This window comes from Argiope bruennichi, chromosome 2, assembly GCF_947563725.1.
Source record: "Argiope bruennichi chromosome 2, qqArgBrue1.1, whole genome shotgun sequence".
Lineage (NCBI taxonomy): Eukaryota > Metazoa > Arthropoda > Arachnida > Araneae > Araneidae > Argiope > Argiope bruennichi.
The window spans coordinates 27,975,604-28,001,590 of NC_079152.1; the positions used below are offsets into that span (position 1 = coordinate 27,975,604).

At 26.0% G+C, this 25,987-nt stretch overlaps 1 protein-coding gene across 1 annotated transcript in view; it reads left to right on the forward strand.

The window, feature by feature from the left end:
• Positions 1-25,987, forward strand: part of LOC129962147 (uncharacterized) — a 186,157-nt gene that overhangs the window by 131,338 nt on the left and 28,832 nt on the right. The window contains exon 2 of the mRNA XM_056075885.1: positions 23,102-23,437. Within this exon, the coding sequence (XP_055931860.1) occupies positions 23,102-23,437 (336 nt within the window). The remainder of the gene's footprint in view (positions 1-23,101; positions 23,438-25,987) is intronic.

A 25,987-nucleotide genomic window follows, 5' to 3' on the forward strand; every position in this document is an offset into this window, starting at 1 on the left:
TGTAGTAAGATTGAAATTTTTTTTATTACGTTACTGTTACGTTGTTATTACGTTCTCTTCCGTTATTAATTGTGACTTGTACTCCCAATTTAGGGTTCTAGAGGTACAGATTGCTTTTTTTTTCAGATCTAAAAATAGAAAAGATTTTCTTACTAAGAAAAAACGTCTTTTTTCTTATACGTTTAATAACAATAATGATAATAAAGGAAGAATACAAACCGAATATAATGAAAAACAAACAGAAACAGGCGAATGAAAAGAAATTGATATATGAAGCAACCTGAGGGATTGTTTTTTAGAATAAAAATGAGCGAAAGTCTTAAGATATTTCATAAAATAGAAATAGAGTAATAAAAAAAATATTCACATTTTCCCATTTGGAAAATACTAGGAATTAATACCTATATTTCTTTTGAGAATCCTTAATTTTTCCTTTTTATTTGTATCTTTCATTACTAGCAAACGATCTGTTGTGGAAATATAGTTGAATACTAAAATCAACCAATCCGCAGAGTGATTATATATATATATATATATATATATATATATATATATATATATATATATATATATATATATATATATATATATATATATATATATATATATATATTCATTGCATTGTTAAGGAATTTCAATATTTTAGATCATTACCTCTTCCCATTAATCATGGTGGCCATATATCTCTGTAATTTAATTGTATGGATCATATTTTGAATATATCATTCATTCGGTTCATTGCAATTCTCTGTTAACATACTCACCGAAATATTGTAATATGAAGGTATTTTCAAAATATATATTTATATGAACCGAATAAATGAAATAAAATAAGGTCCATAAAATTAAATTGCTGAGCTGTATGGATTTTTTTAATGTATTAATACGAATTTAAACAAGGCTAAAAGATTTCAAATTTTTTTGAGTGATTTAATTTTTGTCTATTGATAATACTTTGAATTTTCAGATATATACTACATAAAAAAAACCATCCTTGAATCGACCATTATATTAGAATTTCCATTAGAAAAAAACCCGAGTAACAAATATTGAAAAGAGTAATATATCACAAAAGAGTTATGCCCTTACGAAATCAAACACTTAAATCTTTGCTACTTTAAGTTAAATCTGCACTGAATCTTATAACATATGCATATATGTTACTTTGTTTAATGTAAACAGTATTTATTCAGTCTGAGGATTCTATTTCTCTTCTCCAATATTTTATGGAAGAAAGTTTATTTTACTCTCAGTTCGCATTTCGAAAAATGCACTCACAAGATTGCATTTTGCTGACAAGAGTAAAGTTTATTCTGTCATGTATCCAACACTTTGCTAAAGGGAAACACTTGTTTAAATTGTAAACTGCTTACTTGATATTTTCCCTTTTTTTTATTCTCATCATAGCATTAATTTATTTCTTATGGGTTTAAAAACTGGCATTAAATTATTCCACTTTTATGATTTATTTCATTAAAAATATTTTTTTTATTTTTTTAATTTTGATATTATTTCCATTTTTTCTTTTTCTTTATTAGCGTTTAACGTAAAATTTGCAATGAACCAGAAAGTCGATCATTTTCAAAAAACTTTATTATATTACTTTTAAAATAACATTATTTTATATTGCTATAGTATATACAAAATGGGCTTATGAGGATACATTAAAGTGATGTGCAAAATTCGAAAACGGTGTATATTTTATATTTACTCAATATTTCTAAAATATTTTTGATATTTTAAATATTGCGTTTAAATAACTTTTAAGATTCATTTCCATATTAAAAATGTAAATAAAATGCAATATTCTAATCTATATATTTATAATAGCACTACGAATGAAATTGAATAAATGAAACCAATATCAACTAACGATTAATTTAAAGTTGTGATGTTTGCCTAATATAAAATGATTGGTTAGGTATTATTTGATATTTGGAAATCCCTCCCTTTTATTTTCTTATAACCTGTTAACATACAAAGATTTTAGCTATGTTTTTAAAGTGTTTTCTTTAAATGTTAATGACTCTAAGTTAAGTTGGTTTTCGGATCGGATTTAAATTATTTTTTTTCTCTAGGCATTAAACTTTTCTGTTTTATAAATATGTATGAGTATATTTGCTTTAATTTCATACATATTTGCTTTCACAAAGTTGATAAATGAATGTAATTTCATTTATCAACTTTATTCTAATAATTTTGTATTTAATAATTGTATTCTAATAATTTTGTATTTGTATCAACTTTATTCTAATAACTTTGTAAGAAATGCTAAAAACGTTTCGACTATTGAGCTAAATATTTCTTATAGCTTTTACTATTTACAATATGGAATTAATTATTAATACTTCAATAAAAATATATTTGTTTAGTAATTTTCCTAGTATTTAAATTATTCAAACATAAATGTTAAAGTGATTGAATAAATAAAATATAAAAAATGGTAAATTTCATAGAAATATCTTTTTTTATAAAGAGAAATATATGTATGTTAAATTCTTATAAACTTTCAAATTTCAAATTTTTTATCAAATAATATAGCTTTATTCAGAATTATTCCAATATTCTTTTAATATTTTTTCAAGAAATCTGAAACTCAAAGTTCTTTAAAAAAAAGTCCATGAATTCGCTAATAAAAATTGTAGAAATGTGTTCTAATATATTTTAATGAAATATTTAAAGTAATTTTTTATATTTAAATATTAAATATAAAATTAATAAAACAGAAAAGATTGAATCAAAATTCGAAATGGTTTTATTACTTGCTACCGTCTCTCTCTTTCTCTCTCTCTTCATTTTTTTTTTCTTTTCTCTTTCAAAAGATTTTCAATTTTGATCGATTATCTTCAGAGATACTTGACATATTTTAATAAAAATTAATTACGTTTATAATTGCTGAAATGAAAAAAAAATCATTCAACTATTATGCGCACCCTCAAAAAATACTCTCCAATGTAAATTATTTCAACATAAGAAAGTATCAATTATACATTCAAAAAGGATCAAAAAACGGAAAATGGATTAAAAATGATACAATCTCTTTTAAGGTTATTCAGTTTTCAAATTGTGAATATATATTAGAAATTAAACAGTTGTGCTCCTGTGATAATAGCCCTAACGACAACATAAACACTTGTTTTCAGGTCCTGGGCTTGACTTGGGTGATTGCTCCATAAATTATGCACAATATCTAAGAAAATAATTTAGAAAAAATTAGTTTTCTTTTTGCAAGTAATAAATGTAAATTTTTTTGAGCCCTTATATTTTCCTTCCATTTATTTTGCAAAATTAATTTATATTCATAAGTGTTGTAAAAAAAACTCATGTATTTTTACTTTTAGAATTTAGTTGAATTTATTTTACAGTATAATTGTATTTATTTTTCAGTTGGAAAATTATAACGTAAATTATTCAATTTGTAATATTTATGTCTGAATTATTTATATTCTTTACATGTGAGCGCAGAGCCATAGGGCAACAAAAAACGTCGTTTCAAATATAATAAAAATATTAAGAAATATTTTTTAAAAATATTAATAACATATAATAAAATAAAATGTATAATAAATATATTTTAAATAATTTTTTTTCGAAGTGGAAGAAGAGACATGGAGATGTTCCCGTATTAATAAATTTGAATAGAGAAAATTTGTTGATTTTGCAAAAGATTTCTTGAAGATACTGCTAATAAAAAGGTTTTGAAAATTACTCTTAAGAAATTGGCATGTTATTTCAGCATAATAGATATAATTTATAGCATGTTTTATTATTTTTTAAAGAAAAACATAACTATTAACAAAAATAGTGTTTCCTTTATTTTTGTTTCATACTTTATTCTTTTTCATACTTTATTCTTTGCTGTGAATCACAAATAGCCAACATTTAAAAAGTTAAATAATCATGTAATTATCAGATGGCTTTTAATATTGAATTGAAAGAAATATAATAATGGAGGAAACATTCTTAATACTGTTGATTGGAATGGAAACATTTCGAACTCATTTTTTTTATTTATTTCTAGTTTGTATTTTATTCTATTCAGATTTTGATTTATCCAAATTTCTTTAATTTTGCTTCACCCAAAATAGTTAGAATGCCCATATACAAAAATTCTTTAAATATCTTGAAGCATGGGCAGTTTAAAAGTTTACACGATTTTAATGTTTTAAAGAAATAATTCACAAAAGTTTTTTTTTTTCTTATATATTCGTTGGTATTTAAAATTATTGTGCCTTTGTTAAAAATATTAATAGGAGTATTTTCTATTTCGTTGTGTATAATAGATGTTTCAGAAATTCTGTCTGATTTCACTTTTTTAAAATTTTATACAACAAAAGTGATAAATATTCATTTCAAACATCTCTTAGGAAATTTATTAGGATATTTTATGTTTTATTATTATTTTTATATTTCAGAAGTTTTATTCGTGGATTAAATATAGGAAACAAATTGAAGTCATATACGTTATTATTTATGTGATTATTCCACAAAGCAAATTTTTCTTTTATATACTGTATTGAACATTATATTTTTGTATGTTTTGAAAATTGTAAATTTAACTAAATAAAATTGAAAATGTCAGAAAACTTATTATCATTATATTAGAATCAGATAAACATAATGTTGTCGATTTCAGTTGCTATAAAAGCGGCTACGAAATCTATTCCTTTCCTCATACAAATCATTTTTTTTACTCTTTATTAAAAAATCTTCTTTTTTAACCTAATTCCGTCCGCTGCTAAAATTTTGGGATTTTACAAGGAAAGTTCTATCTACTTCTTGGTAGCTTAAAATATTTTAAATATTTCACTTGGGTTTCATAACTCGGTTCCTTACCAACATACTTAGTAATGATTTCATATTCTCGCTATGGCTTCATAGTTAAATGTGTGAAATTATAAATTATGGAATTAATATTTTGAAAAAATACTTTTATAAAAACTGTTTTAAATTTATTTCAACATTAAATAATTTATAAAAAAGAATTCTATGTTTATAGCTTCATATGAAAAATTATAAGGAAATAAAACTTACTGAATTAAAGTTAAACATAAAATCTTATTAAATGCACAGTTCAAAATACATTACATTCAATTTATTCTATCAAAAATTACAACTAGGAAGTAATCGGTAAATGAACTTTTTGTTAAATTGTACAAACTCTCTTGCAAAATAGATGGAAATGAAGATAATTTCTAAATTTAATTTAATTCCCATACATCTAATTTTGGAGACTTATAGAAAATACTTTGATTTTAATAACAATTTCTTAAACTTCGCAAGAGCATATATATAATATATTTTAAAATATTCAAATTAAAATTAAGTAAGTATTTAAATTATTTCTGAAAGTATGCAAAATTCTTCAAAAGTGAAAGCAATGGTAATATCATCATACTATTGCAATAAACTATTGCGTGTAAAAGCAATAAAATATATTCATCAATATTCATCAATTCAATATAATATATATAAAATATTGCATCATACTATTGCGTGTAAAAGCAATGAAAATTTGTTCCAAAATTTATAAATAATATTTAATATCTGTTTTTTCTGACACAGATTGAGATAATATTGCTCTTTAATATTATATTTATTTATATTAAATAATAAATTTTATTTATATTAAAAATGATTGATAAATATTTATTTATATTAAAAATGATTGAGCATTTTATAAAGTCTCTTTTAAATATTAATTGCCAGTTTATTTTACAGCACATTTAATGATAATTATAAGAATACATATAACATCTTTTGTTAGAACAATATTGATAACTACAGTTTTAACGCAATTAAAATCAAATATATTTTTGTTTGAAAAATATATTCTATGAAATGAAATTTGCAATGAAAGAAAAAAATAATTAAAACATTCATATTCCTTGAATATAAGCTGTCAGAAACTTCCACATTGATGCGACCTAGCATGCTATGTATTCGGATATTATGACTTAAATCATTATTCGAATATCTGCAAACATTCAGAGACTTCAATTCACTGCACCAATTTTATTCGCAATCATAAACATCCCGCTCCGACACATTGTTAGACAACAAACTTTATATTCCTATTCCTTAAAAATAAGCTGCCAGATATTTCCACATTGATGCGCCTTAGCATTCTATGTATTGGGATATTCTGACTTAAATCATTATTCGAATATCTGCAAAGTTTCAGGGATTTCAATTCACTGCACCAATTTTATTCGCAATCATAAACATCCCGCTCCGACACATTGTTAGACAACAAACTTTATATTCCTTATCCTATTCCTATTACTATTCCTATTCCTATTCCTTAAAAATAAGCTGCCAGATACTTGCACATTGATGCGCCCTAGCATTCTATGTATTGGGATATTCTGATTTAAATCATTATTCGAATATCTGCAAAGTTTCAGAGATTTCAATTCACAGCACCAATTTTATTCGCAATCATAAACATCCCCTCCGACACACTGTTAGACAACAAACTTTATATTCCTTATCATATTCCTTTTCCTATTCATATTCCTTGAATATAAGCCGCCAGATACTTCCACATTGATGCGCCCTAGCATTCTATGTATTGGGATATTCTGACTTAAATCATTATTCGAATATCTGCAAATATTCAGAGACTTCAATTCACTGCACCAATTTTATTCGCAATCATAAATATCCCGCTCCGACACATTGTTAGACAACAAACTTTGTATTCCTTATCCTATTCCTATTCCTTAAAAATAAGCTGCCAGATACTTCCACATTGATGCGCCCTAGCATTCTATGTATTGGGAAATTCTGACTTAAATCATTATTCGAATATCTGCAAAGATTCAGAGACTTCAATTCACTGCACCAATTTTATTCGCAATCATAAACATCCCCTCCGACACACTGTTAGACAACAAACTTTATATTCCTTATCATATTCCTATTCCTATTCCTATTCCTTGAATATAAGCCGCCAGATACTTCCACATTGATGCGCCCTAGTATTCTATGTATTGGGATATTCTGACTTAAATCATTATTCGAATATCTGCAAAGTTTCAGGGATTTCAATTCACTGCACCAATTTTTTTCGCAATCATAAACATCCCCTCCGACACATTGTTAGACAACAAACTTTATATTCTTTATCATATTCCTATTCCTATTCATATTCCTTAAAAATAAGCTGCCAGATACTTCCACATTGATGCGCCCTAGCATTCTATGTATTGGGAAATTCTGACTTAAATCATTATACGAATATCTGCAAAGATTCAGAGACTTCAATTCACAGCACCAATTTTATTCGCAATCATAAACATCCCGCTCCGACACATTGTTAGACAACAAACTTTATAATTAAATTCCTAATTAACTCCTTTAATCAAAATGGAAGTTGAAATCTATTAATGCATCCGGATCTCGAAAGAGATTATTACGAATAAATCACATGCTGGTCATATAGCCGCATCGGATTAACTAAATTTGATTTACTCATGGAGATTCTAATAGAGTTTCTCTCTTCTGAATTTCTGCATCTGTCAATGAAATCTCTTGGTTAATTCTAGAGGACATTATTCTGGAAATATTCCTATGGGAGGAAGCAATACATGGATAATATTGATTGCTAGAGGAAATGTTTAAAACATATTGTTTATTTACAAGTATAACTTTCATAATTTGAAAGGAATTGAAAGTCATTTATATTGCAATAAGAGGTTATTGAATTAGAGATGTCTTGTTAACCATTTAGAAAATGTAAATCATACAGAATGTACTATTTAATTTATTCGCAATGGTATGTACTTTGTATGAATTTCACAGAGAAACAGATCAACTTATACATTCCTTTGTATCTAAATTCTGAAAACAAGGCGTGAAATTTTGTTGCTATCCAAAATGCGGGAGAAAAAAAAACTAATTAAATACATGAGGTCAATATAAAACTTTAAAAAAAAAATCTGCAAAACTAATGACATTGCTTAATGATTTCCCATTATTCAAATGTGTTCATGAGTGCTGAATTCCATTCCAATTTTTATTGTTGAAAAATATTGATTCTCCAGAATGCATTCATTTAATAAACTTGGGAATGTGCCTTGGAAATTTTTAATATAACCGTTTTCCAATTGAGTTTAAAAATTAAAATTCTTCTTAAAAATTATTCTATTATAATTCTTCGATTCTGCATCAACAGAATCCTCACTTGATCATTAGTGATCTTATATAAGAAAATCGAGACATACCAAAAATGTTTCCTCATATATATGAATATATGTGAATATGTGAATATATGAATATTTTTGAAATGATTGTTCGTATTTATGCAATTATGTGTATTACCTGCTGAATATTCAAAGCATTTTTACTTGCGAATCGCCCAACTTTAATGTAATGCGTTCAATCTTTGACTGTTGTAAAAACTTTAACAACGATAACGATTATTTTAAAAATATTATAATCCTATCGCTGTAATATTTTTAAAGTAATAAGTAACCATTTTTTTACAACAAATTCCTATCTACGAAATTTTATTTCAATAATATAAAAAAAAGATTAAAAAAATACCACTTCGTTATTTTTTTAAGAGAATTTGTTTGTCACTATAAAATAATTCTAATATAAATGAAATGCAAACAAAAAAATTCTAAACACCGGCAAAAATTTCAAATTACCAAAAAGCTTGAAACCATAACTAAAATATATTACTAAAGTTGAATATCTATTAAAATAATTCTTGATTATTGAGTTCATAGCAGAATACATTTTCTGCAGCTATTAGGGGAAATATTGCTATAGTAATATACAAAAACACTTTTGTGATTCTTGTAAGAAATACAAGTATTTAAAGAAAATTTATCATGAGCATTAAAAATTCAGTCAGTTTTAATAGCAAGTTAAATTTCTTTAGTTCAATATTTATGCAAGAAGAAATGTTGAAATTACGAGATCAAAACAAGAATGGCTGCTTTAGAAGACAAATAAACATAAAATAATAAATTAAAGAAACATATAACTAAACAGCTGAGAAAAAGCTATTTAAAAAACAAGCCTGAGCATATCTGTTTAAATTATATGATTTCATATGGTATTACAAATATTTTTTAAGAGTAAAAGTTTCTTTTGCATTTCTCTGAATCCCTAAATTTCACAGAAAAAATTATAATGAATTCAAACAACACCACGGGATTGCACTTTTTTCAATTTTAGCCTTTTATTTCTGGTGAAAATATTGAGGATGAGAGATTATAATTACTCTTTTCTAGAAATCCTTCGCATACATTTAGATGCAACAAAATGCCAACAGCATAATGCAATATATAAAGCAAACGATTAACAATAATCAACAGGATAAATTAGTTATTCGAACATTATATTAATTTTACAAAAAAAAATTCCTCATAAATTATTAATTAGTAAAGTGATTAATTAGAGAATACCTAAATATATTTACAATTTTTTCCTGTACTGTAAGACTCTAATTAGTCAAATATTTGAAAGAATTTTTGATTTCTGCCAACATATTTTGAAATAAAATGTTTGTTCCAAAATATATGTTTTTTTGGTTTTTTAGAATTTTAATGAAAAACATTCAATTATAATATAAACTTAAAGTAAATGAACTAATTTTTAACATTTTGTTAATTACCAATTTTGGTATTTTCAAATTAAAAAAAAAATTCTACTTAAATTAAAAATATTTTTATCATCATTTCAAAGTTTTATTATAGTTTATTTTTATTGATAAAAAGTTATATAAATGTTTTGATGTTTCATTATGATTATAAAATGGAAATTTATTTTTACAAAAGTGTTTAACTTTCTTAATTAATTTTCTGAATTAATTTTTTTTTTCTAAATTAATTTTTATTTCTGTTTTTTTTTTCTTTTATCTTATTTATTATTGAAAGTCCTCGTTGAAAATTAATTATAAAAGCATTTATAATTGCAAATGATTGTAAATTGCAGTTTTATTTATTAATATTTTGAGTTTTATGAAAAGAATGTTATATGTTCTTCAGTAAAGATATTTTTAACTATTTTATATTCTTCTGATATTTCCAATTTTTCCAAATTCTTTTGGATGATATTCTATATCAAATTCTTGGTAATACTAAAGCAAATGGTTAAATATAAATATTCATTTTACACAAAATGTACATAATGCCTACAGAAATACAATAACATAAAACTGTGACACAACTGAGAAACAAGTAGTTTCTCTCGAATGATTAACATTAATGTATTGAAATTTATATTTTCACAGTTTCGGCAAATAACAAAAGAGGTCCTTTACGTATTTGCGGTTTTATATCATGCCTCTAAGAATAAACCGAACAATTACTAACATGGCTGAGACAAGATAATGAACTTCATTCTGAGAGAAGAGGATACCCATTCTTTACTTTAACTTTAATTTTAATTAATTTTATTGAAAAGCCTCAAGACTGATCAATCCAATAGCAGCATGTTGACAGAGATTTTTCAGAATTTTTCTCAAAGTGAAAATTACAAAGTAATATAATTTCTACTAATTTATCTACTACAGGTCTGTTAGATATTTTTAAGCTACCTACAGCAACATATGCTCAATCTCTTAGACCAATAAACAGTTTTCTTTTCATGATGATTAACTCTTATAATTTGTCTAGATGCTCAGTATCATGACAGACTAGAATAAAACAAATTCTTTCTAATCGTAATAAGCTCTTATATTCGTAATATGCTCTTATATTCCTAATACGCTCTTATATTCGTAATAAGCTCTTATATTGTCAAGATACTCAGCATCATGGCAGACTTTAATAAAACAAAATTCCTTCTCCTCTTTCTCCTCGTAATAAGCACTTATATTCGCTCGATCCTCGTTTGTTTTATTAAGCACTTATATTCGCTCGATCCGTATAAACATAAGCAAGTGCACGATTCTCTTAGACCAAAGCACAGTTTCTTTTCATGATGAATTATTATCTCGTCATGAATTTGTCTAGATACTCCTTATGATGACAGACTAGAATGAAACAAAATTCTTTCTCCTCGTTGTAAGCTCTTATTTTAGTAATAAGCTCTTATATTGTCAAGATACTCAGCATCATGGCAGACTTTAATAAAACAAAATTCCTTCTCCTCTTTCTCCTCGTAATAAGCACTTATATTCGCTCGATCCATATAAAAATAAGCTAGTACACGATTCTCTTAGATCAACGCACAGTTTCTTTTCATTATGAATTATTAACTCGTCGTGAATTTGTCTAGATATTCTGTATCATGACAGACTAGAATAAAACAAAATTCTTTCTCCTCGTAATAAGCTAATAAGCTCTTATATTCGCTCGATCCAGATTATTTGGATTATCCTCAACATCACGAAAACATTTAAAGATATCTTAAGTAAAACATGCTTAACTAGAGATTCTAGCGTCTGTGATTTGAATACTTCAAATACTGTAATTTTATAAATTAATATTAAACTCTCATTGATCCATTCCTATTTTTCAAATAACTGTGAACCTGAAGTGCATTAAATATGTGATCTGTATCTTCTTCTGGAAAATTACCATTTTCATTCGACATGAAAATTATAACAGAGGTTGCATTTTATTGAATGCTACATTACTAGGTTTATAAAAACAATAAACTTGATTTTAGCTATTCTAATAAATTTTATTTATCGCTGAGTTATTAGACAGTGCTATGTTGTAATTGCCAAAAATTGGAATCTTTGAATTATCTAGTTTTTAAATATTTCAAGGTAAACAGAAAATATTTAAAAAAAAAAGTTGTTTTTTTCTTTTTATTAATAATACTAGTTTGTTCGTTGTGGTTCATGTTCGCTAAAATTTTCACTTTTATATATTTTATGTAATTTGATAATTATGGCTTCTTGAACAAAAATTATTTTCAGCTTCAATTTATAATCAGCATATAATTTATATTGTTTTAGAGACTTTATGAATTTTATTCATAGTATTATGTATTTCTGAACTTTTTTGTGATTTGTTCAAAAAATTTGAACTTAAATTTGAAACAGACGTTTAACTAATACTTGATTTTGCTGAAAACAAAAATTTTTTTAAATTGTGGATGCTGTAAATAACATCGTTCAGCAAGAAATTATCATGTGTAAGGCAGAATATTGTTTTTAAAATTTACACAATTTCTAAAAGTTATAACATGTCTATACGATGAATTATAAAGTTCTTTGAATCATCGTAAAATCCATCTTTCAGCTTTACTTTCAAACGGTTTTTAAATGATTGCAAATATTAATAATTTATATTTTTTAATCAGTAAATGTTCTTCAGAAAAAAAATATGAAAGTTAAATTTTATACTATCCAATGATCCTACAAATCATACTTAGTAAACTACGTTTAAATTATTAAAAAAATAACTTTTCAGTCTTCTGCGACCAAATCTTACCAAAAGAATTTTATTATTTTAGTATAATCATCTACTTCATTATTATGTAGGCATCCTGGTATAGGGGTAGCGCTTCTTCCGTTGTGAGATGTGTGAATGTGCCCTCCTGTGAAAAGGGGTTGTACAAGCGAATGAGTGATGCGTGAGTAGCAAAGTCGTACTCTTGGTCCTAGTTGACGCTACTATAAAAACAAGAGAAGCTCCCCCTCCGGCTTAAATCGCTGTTTTCGTAACAGCGAGCTTGACCGTGGCAAGTGCCATAATCATTGTTATTGTAATAAATTTTTGAATTTGAGATTTTCTCATTGTGATGACAATGTTTTGATGAAAGCTTATATTTTAAAACTCTATATATATGTAAAGTTAATGATACATATAAACTAAGGCTATAAGTAAGGCTTTTTATTGATAGAATAAAATTTTATTTTTCTATATTTTCAAGAAATTGAATATTCTAAAATATGTTTAATGATACTTCTCGATATTATTACTTAAATGAAATTAGGTTAAGCATCCTAAAAAGTAAAAATTCGTGACTATGCTATTTCATTCATTATAAAAATCTGCCACATGGTCGAAAACTATTTTCTCAACAGCCAACGCTTATTCACCATCAATATCGCATATAATTTATTTAATCAAAACGTTCTGCATATATTTTCCACTTTTCGCGTCAATTTTTTTGTTATATATTTGAGAGATTGTGTGATGCACGTATTAATGAGAAAAGTAAAGTAATTAAATAACATTTTTGAATGACTTTCTCCCTTGAAGCCTTTTCAAGGAGATGAAAAGCATCTCCCCGTATTTTCTTGAATAGTATCAGCAAATTTTATATATTTAGGGTAAAGAGAAAAGCTTTAACATCATATAGAATTTATCCACAGCATTTTTCTTTGCAATTATTTTATATTAAATTGAATCTCTGATTTTTTTAGAATTTAATTTCAAAAATATAAATAAAAGTTTAAACATTTCTATTATCCATAAAAAAGTATAAATTCAAATATTAAAATAATAACAATGTAAGCCAAAGTAATAACAAAGAAAAAATCATTAATTTCGATGTTTAAATAACTATTTTCATATTTCTCTTATAGAAAAAAAAATTCTCTTTCTACAAATTTTGGAAAATGAGATAGAAATAAACCTCTTCAAGCAAATACTGAAGTTTTCCTTCAAGATGTTTGACAGAACTGAAATAGGGAAACTAATTATGATTACTTATATGTTTTTTTTTGTTTTTATTTTTTAAACCTCCATAAAAACCATTCTGTGACACCCTTAGGACATCTGGTGAACTGAAAACCCGAATCTTTATCTCAGCATTTGAAAGCAAATATTGCAGCTGAATCAAATCAAGTGAGAATAATTTATTTAAAATCAAAAGAAATGGAGTTTTAAGGCCGCAAGGTAAAAAAGTAAATGCTTCTTACTAATGTTTCTCGTTGTCAAAACTTTTTTCCATTATACTTTTGTCAGTTTTAATTTTCGTTACAAAGAAATTACTTGTTCTTTGTGTGATGAGGGTAATTTTTTTTTGGTTGTATTATAAACTGAAAGAAAAAAAAAGTTCAAACGCCTCGGAAATATTTTTCATTCTATCCCAAATGACTTAATAAACCGTTTAAAACATTTTTATAACCATTTGTAATTACCTTAGGCGGTGTTTTTCTTGGTTCTAAACTCTAATGTATCTTCATCCGATATTTTGATTGCATATTTAAAAAAGATTTCATCTAATAAGCATTCCGATTTCTTTAAAAAATTGTTAGGTATTTTTTCCACTTGATTTAGAAGAGATATATTTTCAAAAGAAGTCGATAAAATTAATGGAGATGTTTACTTCGGGATATCGTTTAATAGAGAAAAAATGCATCATATTTCTCCAACAATCTATAAAGTGAATCATTTTTTATTCATGTTTGAATTTCACCAAATGATTAAGAATAAAGTATTGAATTTTGTTAATTATCAAATATTTTATTGCTTTAAAAAAAATAATTTATGACTTACATTTTTATAATTTCAAACCAAATTATATATTTTCAATTTAATGTTTTTATTATCTTTGTTAAAATATAATTTATTCACTTTTTATGAGTAGTATAATACAGAATACAAGAATTTTTCTAAGATTACGTTAAAAACATTATACGAATGACTTAAAAATCTAAACTGTGTTACTCACTACTCGGATGTAATTATTGCTATCCTACAAAAAATTTTGAAACAATTTCCTTAATATCATGTGTGATTAAAACGAATGAACATTTCATTTTATGTTTATGATTTCTGTAATTGCAATTAATTAGTCCACCTAATCAAGCTGTAAAAAAACCAGCGTTAGAATCATTTAGTTTTTTGCTATCTTAAATCAATCTGAAAACTTATTTCCTTGATTGTTAAAAAGTAAATTTGTGATTATTTCTAGCCATGGTTTTTAATTTTCAAAAGTGTTCTTAATAGGTTAATAAGGAATGATAAATTAAATGAGTTTCTAATTAAAATTTTTATTAGCTACTTCAATCTCTGATTTGTAATGAAATTTCATTAGAAATAAAATAAATTATTCGATATATGAATTAATCTTACATAATCAGAAATATTTCATGAAAATTCCTTTAATTGTCGATTTTTTTCCGTGCACATTCCTTATATTTATATATATATATATATATATATATATATATATATCATGACTTCAACTAGTAAATGCACATATTTAATGCCATTTAACTGCTCGATGTACAACGTTTTCTCACATTGAAAGACTTACGATATATTTCATACCTACACCAATATATATATATATATATATATATATATATATATTGATTTTATCACAATATTTAAAGTATCTTGAAGAAACTCTTTGAAATGAAATTGTTGGTGACCATTACTTTATTACATAATGGGCTAAGCTCATTATTCGGTCAAAATATTCTAATGCTAGGAACCATGTCTTTCTTTTACTATAAATAATTTAAGTATTCACCGTTTTACCAAAAAGAAGTAGATAAAGAATGGATGAAAGTGTTTTGACATTTCATTAATCACACAAATTAGAATGTCTAAACCAAGCATTGAAATAATTAGAATATATATTTATCCTTTTAAAAGATTGAATATCTTAAATAATACTTGAAATATATATATATATAAATTTTCAAAAATATTTTTAATGGAAAAATATTGTAATAAAAATAGAATTCAAATTTTTCTTTTATTCCTTTTTTATACTGTAGAAATGTTCTTTAAAGACAAACGATCAGATTTTATTTTAACTTAGAAAATCGCTTTATCAAATTCTTGAGCAGTAAGAATTTATGTTTAACTTGAATTTTTGATTTTGAAAAAAAAATTATTCTCGATAGTTTCTACAAAACTATTTTTGAAGAAATGCGCTCATATCTCATAAATGACTTCCTCCGAGTAGCAGGAAAGAATCCATTCATTTGACGAGGTCAGTCAACCTTAAATTGTAGATATCCTTCATGGAAGGCGGTTTTCTCATATGTTTAAACCTCTCTAGGTAAATGACGACATTCGTTGAATTCGGAATTTTTCACCGAAATAAGGAATAAGGTTAGAATTTTGGACAAGGCTAAACGTTTAGCAATGTGAGTATTTTAAAATATATATATTTAGAATACTATTCTGTTCTTTTAAAAATCATGAAAAAATTCCGGTTTATCCATTTTTATCGTTGGAATTTTAAGGTATTTTAAAATGAAAACGAAAAGCTTTCAAAATAGATCTTCAAATAACTTCGCTTCTCTTTGAAGCCTCGATTTTAATTTGAAAATATTTATTCTGCTTAATACCATCGTTAAAAAAGTGTGGAGTTTCTAAATTCAGATTTAATGTATTTTAAAAGCTGTTTTTTTTTTTCAAAAATTTCAGCTTTAATATTATTTGACAAAAAAGGAAGAAAGATATCGCTTTCATTCAATTTAAATTTGATCAAATCAAATCAATGTTTATAAAAAATTGCCGGTAAGATATAAACTTTAATGATTGATATCACATAAATCGTTTTTTTTCTTAAGTTTTAAAATTTCACTCATTTTTTTTTAATAAAATATTACAATTATTAGATTTATATAGATTTGTCTTTTAATATGAAATTTGATTTATAATTCTTCTTGTATGTAATTTTCTGTATGTAAATATTCATTTTCGAAACTATTCAAATGTTATCATCTTCTGTGATGAAATAACGGTAAAAACTAGTTCCTGAATAGGTCAACACTATTTTTTACATTTCCAATTTCCAAAAATTTCTTGCTTTTAACATATTAAGCCATGGATATTTTTTTTAAATCATTCTAATGTTTCAAATATTTAAACTTTCTATTTCAATGTTTTTTCATTATTATTATTGTTATTTTTGCTTTAGAATAGCTGTAAGATATAAAAAAAATGAGATCAAAATTTTTTTGTCATTTCTTGACTCGCTCTTGTCAAATTTTGGTGAAAATTCTTTTTGAAATTTCGAACGAATTCTAGATTTTCCTATTTGTGTTTTTCTTTTTGACAAAAAAAGGAAGAAAGATATCACTTTCATTCAATTTAAATTTGGAAATTTAAAACTAAGTTGTTATTGCTGTTTGGAAATTTAAAACAAAGTTAAGTTAAAATAGTTGGAAATTTAAAACTGCGTATTAGACAACTGTGTATTAGACATATTTTGTCTCCATCAACACGTAAATAATGATTAAAACATTTACTATGTGTAATTCTTCTTTGTCTATTTCCAATGAAAAAAATTCATTCTTGCTTTGATAATTTTTATTAATGTTAATATCCTAGTTAGTTACATCCAGAACAAATAAAAAAGGTATAATAAATATTTATCTTAATATGTTTATGATATAAGTAATAATAAATTAATTTATCTGCAAGTAAGCAGTTATTAATTACTGTTTGCAAAGACTCCTCCTCCTTTCAGATTTTTAGTATCCGTTTATTTATTTATAAATGTTATTTTAAGTTAAATTCTGAAAATATCCTTTAAAAAAAATAATGCAAATCTTAGATTACGTTAAATCCAGTCTAAATAACTAACTCCAGAGACAATATATTTTTGAAATTAGTCAATTCTATCTATGAATTCTTTAAATAAAATACCTTTGAATGGACTAATTATTGTAACAATTGGTCACATATATTAAAGGAAAAGCTTCAGTCATATAATCCGTATCTACAAAATATTAGCAACCAAATAGAAGTTTAAATATTATGAGTTATCTAGGGAACTATTGCAAAAGTAGTTGGTGCAATTATAATTACTATATATGCATCGTAAACATCTATGATTCAAATAATAACATAGTAATCATATCTGCGAAATGTTCTACGATTTGCAACCAGTATCTCGGTTTTCCGTTAAATATCATTGGGATTTCATATATTCTATAAGTGTATGAATGACTGCACGGAATTTCCGTTGAATTTGTGTAATTAACAAATTCTAATAATAATATATGATAATTTATCATTATAATGTATTTTAATCCGAAGATATGTTTTAAACATTGAAATATTTCCATTGAAATCCCCTAAAAACTTAAATAGGAACATATATAAATGGGAATATGTTCTGCATATCATATATCATAGCATATATTCTGCTATATATATTTTATCATATATTCATATCATATATCACATATTCACAGCATATATTATGTTTATCGTTCAGTTCTCAATAAGATTTAAAATAGCAAACTATAAAAATGAGTTATAGAAAATACGTTATGCCGAAAACTGCTCTCATTTATAATTTACATCCAGTGAAATAATTATTTTTATTAACAAGTAAAGAAACATTTTTTGTCTAATTATTTTCATTTTGATTCAATATATATATATATTTTTTTGATTTTTTGCAATATAATTTGCATGCTATTGTTTGCAAATTTAATTATTATTGTGTTGTTTCAGATTTAGATTTCACTGATATCATTTTATTATTAAGCTGTTTTCCTGAAATCCTACGTTTATGACGTTAAAAATTATGTAACATTTTGTTAATGACAAATTGCGAAAATTAAATTTTTTACCTTACAAACGGTATTGGTGCTGCAAAAATAAGGATTCGCAACAGAATTAGCTTTCACGGGGATCTATTTAAGGGATATATTAACATAGTCTATTTAAGGTGTATGTACACACTTGAAACTTCGAAAATCGTTCAAAATATCGAATATTTTTATTTTTTAATGATTAATAATATTTTTTGATCCTTTAGCTTTCAAAAGATACCAAGATGCTGTCAATATTCGAAATATTTCTCATTATAATTATTTTTCTTGAGGTGCTTTCATTAAAAACTCTAGTTATGGTTTTTTTTAAACTCATTTTATGAAGAATGATATTTTTCCACTATGTTGCTTCATTCAAACAATCATAATTCAACAAGAAATTAACCAAATACAATTATTTATATATCAAAATAATCTGTATGAAATATCGGATGTTTTGTGCTTCAATCAAAATTATATTTATAGAAATACATTTTAATAGCTATTTAAAAGTTAAAAATACCGAAAAAATCTTGCTTTTTCTATTGATCGTTAATGAAAAAATTGTTAAAAAAAACTATATATTTTTATAACTTTATTGAGGCAGACAACATGAAGACTGATATTAGGCATCATTTCCAACTAGAATTGTGTGTCTGTACAAATTATAATTTAAGATATCATGTTTCAAAAAATATGCAAATTAACTCATTAAATATTGTTTAATTAATTAATAATTAGTGTAATATGATTTTTCCTCACTGAAATGAGTTTAAACATATATTAATGACCTTCTGTGAAAAAACTGGATTTTTAAAGTTAAAATTTAAAAAAAAAAATCTTCTAGTGTGTACGTACACCTTAATCAATTCTTTGGGAGTAATTCTACATGGGAGTAAGCAACCCCATTGTTTATCGTTAAATAACAGATTTAAATTTCGAATGAATTCAGAGGGTGGAAGGGCTTTCCTGTTTTTATTATATATTTATTATTTCTAAATATTAATTTGAATCTTCTTGATTCAGTAACTATGAAGTTAATAAATTTTGTTAATCCATGTTATTTTTTTATTTAGAATATTAATGCATTTTATACCATAAAGTACTTGTGTGGCCATCCCAAATCTGCAGGGTATTCTAAAATGTTTATTGAGGTTTTCTAAAAGAATTTTAATAAGTATAAAAACTGTAATAAAAATTTCCTTCTTTACTGATATATACGTAAATTTTATTTCATGACATTTAAAATTCCTCATTTATATTATAATTAAAAAACCATATTAGTAAACTTTAAAAAAATCACTTTGTGTAACAGAAAACCATAAAATTATAAAGTAATAAAATATAATAAATTCTTTGTTCTTTAATGCATAAATTTTATTGTTTAATTGCTGCTAAATTTGAATTCAAAAATTCAATTCATTTATCTGTTTTATCAAATTTACTTAGCACCCTATATTTTGTCATCGCTACAAATTAAAATATTTTAATCATCTTTTGTTCATAAAATTCACTTTGGTGAAATGAAATCCTCCAAGATTGAGAGTATTACACAATTGGTCCGCAAGATTCTTGTGATTGCTGAAGAGGAACAGTTCCTAGGATTCATTAAAATATCTATTTATAATTCAGCGGGAACACTTAGTTTCTCATTCCGGTGTTTAACTCCCGTTTCCGCGAAGAATAGTCAAATAACCTGAGCCAAACATGTGTATTTGGTGAATGAGGAAGCTTTAGCATTATTAATGGCAGTAAGGGGTTTTCCACAAATATATGATGTAGAACATTTTATGTGTGATATAAATTTTCTATTTCAATTAAATTGATATAGCATTTATCGTCGGGTATTTTGAACTGACTTATTAGGTTTATCCGCTATGGTATAAGATACATTTTGAAGCATTTGAATTGATAAAAGAAAACCATCATTTTTACATTTATAAGCTACCATCAAAAAGTTAAAAACATTCATATTTTCTCTGTTTATCTCATAACATAAGAGAGAGATAGATATAATAACTATAAAAGAGCAATTCTTGTGTATAAATAAAAATTTATTTCGTATATCTCAGAAACAGCTCTAATGATTGGGTTAAGTTTTATGTTTGTATAGTTTTTTTTTAAGATTTATCTGTATAGGTGTCTTTCCAGAAAAAAAAAGCGATTTTACACACACATACAAATATATATATATATGTATATATATATATATATATATATATATATATATATATATATATATATATATATATATATATATATATATATATATATATATATATATATAACTATTAGATCCTTTTACTATCTGCTCTCAAGCTGGTAATGTCAAATAGTGCTTTATGACATAACCGATTACGAATACGTTCGACTCACATCCAATAGTAAAAATGCATTTATTGCGCTAACTACTTCGAATAACATGTAAAACTAAGTGACGTCATGATTTTTTTAAGTGAACAGTTCATAAGTAGGTAAGATTGAAAAATATTCATATGCAATCAGTATGTGATTCCTATCTAAAATTTTCACCGAAAAAACAAGATTTTTACAAATAAAAAACAGCTGTCAAGCAAATCTTAGTCTCCCTTGTACTAGTTTTTATGTTTTTCATTTTCATGCATTAACTTAATGCTAGATAATTCCCTACTGTTCTAGAGGTCCAAAAGTTTCAATATACCTATGCCCCACTTTTTTTAAAAACCAAAATAATGGTACGAACTTTCCAGAACAAACATATCTATTTTTAATCTTGGCTTGTTGATTTAAACTTTTCAGATCTTCGTTAGATAGAATTTTCAAAAGTTAATAGGATTTCAGAAACTAATGGAATATTAGTTTTACTTTCTTCCATACGAAATATAGAGAAAGCATTATAATCGTCAAAAAAATTCGATCATCCATGGGAATTTTGAAGAATCTCCACATTTCAGAACTCTTTGTAATCGAAAATCACATTTTTGGCATAAAGTCTGTTTGCCTGTGAGGTAGGGAACACAAAAACGCTTTGAGCTTGACGGATGAAATTTGGTATATGACCTTTACACTAAATTAGTTGATTTTATCAAATTTTGATCAAAATCATTTCATAGGAAGTTTTTCTGTTCGAACAGCAAAAGTAAACTACAAAATGAAGTGATCTTCATGGTAAAATTTCATTCTTGAATTTAATATTTATAATGTAAACACTTATAAAATTCTGAACCAAATCTGAACTGACAAGGAACAAGGCATTGACTGTCTGTTGTTCAGAAGCACATAAGTGTGATGGCTTAAAAACGCTTAATGACTTAAATATATCAAGTTTTGTACATAATTTTGTCATTGCAAATATAGTGTGTAGTGTTTTCTTCATTTGTTGGGAAAAAAACATATCTAAAACGCGTTCAATTTTAGAATGTTACTAACCGCCTGATAAATAATAATAATAATAATTAAAAAAAAACTCTCAATGATGACGCGATAGATTCAGTAAAAATACTAAATCCACATCAAATATTAATATTTTCTATGTATTTCACGGCAATGCCATGAAAGATGTTCTGTACGTTAACCAATATCTACAGTTTTATAAGGAAGGGGTGAGGGATAACACCTTTATTAAAGAGTATGCGAGAAAGTTTCGAGGAGACCAATCGTACTGGTTCCATTATTGCATATGACTTTTTAGATATTTTTGAAGACAAAAATTATAAATACACTTATCTCAGTTCTATATTTACATTATTATTAAATTCGTAAGCAGGTTTAAAATTATAATTATCAATACCCATATTCTGTTGCAAAACCTTCAAAATTCATTTTTTTTTTTTTTTTTTTTGTGATTATTATTTGTCTTCGATCAGCTTTCACCTCAAGTCTGCCGCCAGTCCTTTCTATAGTTTCTTCCTTCTTTCTGAATTCCTTTTAACAAGTGTCTGCTGTCTGATTTGTGTCTCTTGGCGCAGTTTCTCATTGTATTTGTTTTTGGTTTGCTTTCTTTTAACATTTGCAATAGTCATAATGAAATAATAATAAATAAAGTAATAATCATAATAAAAATGAAACTTCCAATCATGCAATATGATTAGCAATGAAGATTTAAATCTCGCATACAGATCTTTGCATAAGAAAGATGTTTCGACAAACTATAAAAAATATTATTAAAAATCAAGAAAGTTATAAAGGAACATTAAACTGTTTTTATTAGGAAAGGTTTCTAGAAAAAAAATCTGTCTGAAAAACAAAAACAAATCTTCAAAGAGATTATAAATTAAAAAAATTATAAAAATACACAGAAGATGCCTTTAAAGCATTTCACTTAAAACAACCCCTTCTCCTAATTGAATAATGATTTCAACATCCGTAGCGATCATATACGATAGAAAGTAAAACCAACAAAGGAAGTACAGATGAAGTAGGGATTTTATGAAAATATAAGAAATTCGACATAACAAATGTAAGAAATGCAATTAATTAATTTAATTATATTTGTGTTCGTTGATTAAGTAACCACAAACAAAGAACTTTAATCTACATATCACATAAACTATGCTTGCACCAGCAATTCTCTAGAGGCTAATAATCAAACAACATTTTGTTCATTTAAAAAGTTGTATCAGATACCAGCAGATAAGTTTTTAAGTATTATATAGTTATACTAATTTTTTTTTTCTATTTTTATCCTAGAGCATCCACTGGTGGAGGCTGTAGTGGGCGGTCACGCCATCCTTCCCTGCAACGTATCCAATCCCTTGGAGGACGATGAGGCGACCTTGATCCTCTGGTACAGGTTAGACTATCCCAACCCCATCTACACCCTGGACGTGCGAAACGCTGCCATCAAGAATGCTAAGCATTTCCCCTCAGACGAAATGGGGGATCGCGCCCAGTTCGATGTCAGTGTTCATCCCCCCGTGCTGGTGCTGGCGGACGTCACGACGGACGACGAAGCAGATTACAAATGCCGCGTCGACTTAAGACGCTCCCGGACGCTCATCCTTCACAGCAGGCTGAGAGTCATAGGTGAGCGGCACTCAAGAGATTTGCTTTATGGGATTATTGCTGCTTCCTTGTGAAGTTACCCACTTGGAAAATTCGCGGAGATGGAGAAGTCAGAAAATGGACACTGTATCCGTAGTTGTGTGGGAACTAAATAAGCTGCTTAAAGGGGCCAACTAAATATTCAAAATTATATTTAGATTAGAAGCTATTGAATGCTTCTACGCCAAGTTTTAATCCCTTTCGTAAAACATAGGTCACTCTTGAACTGTTCGGGATGTGTTTAAGTGAAGAGAGGAAGTCTAAAGCAGTTATTATTATTATTATTTAATATTTAGGAGCCGGTGGTCTCTATCAGGTATTTTTTGCGAATTATTCACTTTAGTGTTATGAAATTTTTTACTCATAATTTAATCTTTTGTATTTAAATATAAATACATCAAACAATGATAAAATTCTTTAAAATCAAATGTATTATTTTTTAAGTATTAAAATGTAATTATATATATATTTTTTTAAATTTCGAAATATTCCAAGCGCGTTAATTTTTAATTTTTCTCTATTATTCTTCCCTTATTGTTCTGTATAAATTTATTTGGAACGAAACTGAATATGGTTTTGCGATTCCAATTACATTTATTTTTTAGAAACACTTTAAATATACACATTGAATTTTTTAACAATTTTTTTTGAAATAAAATTGACTTTTAACTATCTTAAAAAAACTCGAAAAATAAAATGAATACCCAGCTTTCTTTTAAAGTCTAACTGAAACTTTCAATGCCAATTTAATTTAATTTCCTAAGATATTAATTCACCTGGAGAATTTCAAAGACCTTTAAATTTAAATAGAACATCTTTTTGAGAAAAGTCATTAAAATGTAATTTTCTTCTCTAAGTCCATGAATTATTCATTTTATAGAACAATACATTTTATGATAATTTTTTTAGCTAAATTCAAACATATATTTTGGGGATGAAAAAGGAAAGTTTGGTAAATTAAAAGAAAGTATCGTATGTTCAATGTTCAAGTTTCATCATCATCTCTTTTCTTTTAATAAAAAATTCGATTTTAAATGTAAGAAAGCAGAAAGTAAGCAAATAAATACTGAACTATTTAAATGATCAACACATCTATATGCAAGTTAACAGGATACAAGCAATTTAACCTAACGTGACAAAAGCAAATTCTTAAAGAAAAGGAACAATAATAGTAACAATTGAAAATTCGTGACTTTTACGTTACTTTCGAACACGTAAAAGGTTGTTAAATTCCATAACAAAGAATAATATACAGATTTTGCATATTATATATATATAATAACTTGTATTTTAATTACCCTCTGTATATATATATATATATATATATATATATATATATATATATATATATATATATATATATATATATATATATATTATAATGAATAATTTTATGATTAGCAAAGAGATCAAGAGGTCATCTTAAGTTAAAAATAAGGAGACAGAAAATACGTTAGAAAAAAATAATAAAAAGGAAAACAACTTATAAAAAATATGAGCAAAATTCTGAGAGAAATACTTTTGACGAAATTATATTTAAAATTAAGAAGCATCATCGATAACGTCATTTTTTTTTCAGATTAAGTATTTGCGTAAAGATGAAGTTTTATGATAAGTTTCCATTTCCACGAATACTTCATGATTGACATTCGAATTGTACAGGAATATCGTGACCTATTTATAAAAAAAAGTTGAAAGAATAATATTAAAATATAGATTTAAAACCTTCAGATTATTAATGCATTACATATCCATATGTAACCTCGAAATTATTTTATAGAAGTGTTCCAGATACAACTACTATGTCGATTTCAATAATTCTCAGTTTAATTGAATGTTTAATGTCGCTAAGAAAAATGTCAATAGTTTCCTATCCCTTTCTGCCCTCTAGTTTCTACATTTATCTCAAAACAAAAGATAGGACCATCCCCAGATTCAAGAAATGGATCGATTTTGTTACTTTCCATGCATAACTAGGTGAGATTAGGTGTAGTTCATTAAAGTTGATTAACAGTATTATATTATTTGTATTAATGTAATTATTACTACCGTGAATGTATAACTGATCGATGAAGGATGCTAGAGAAATGTTAATTTATAAATGCATTTAAGCAGTAAGCCGCCGTCCAAGTCTATGGGTAGTTTGTTGGTCCAGTTCTGGGTGTCCCGGGTTCGCGTCCTGGTTCGGGCATGGTTGTTGTTTACTCTATGTTCTATCTCTGAGTTATGTGACAGAGCCCCCCCCCCCATAAAAAGAGGTTGTGCAATCGAATGTGTGAGTGTCATCTTCATATGAGCTGGAGACTTTTGTCCTCGGGTACTAAGGGGCCTTTACCCTTAGTAGCTATAGAACCCCTCTTTCCATGGTAACGTGGACACGTTCCCATGATATCATCACCATCATTTAAGCAATACCACCTTTTTCTGAAATCATGCGCTGTTGCTTTTATATTGAAATAAACATGACCCTGCGCCAGGAATTGCTAGCCAGTAAAGCAATGTTTCCATCACTTTCATGAGTAATCCGTATAT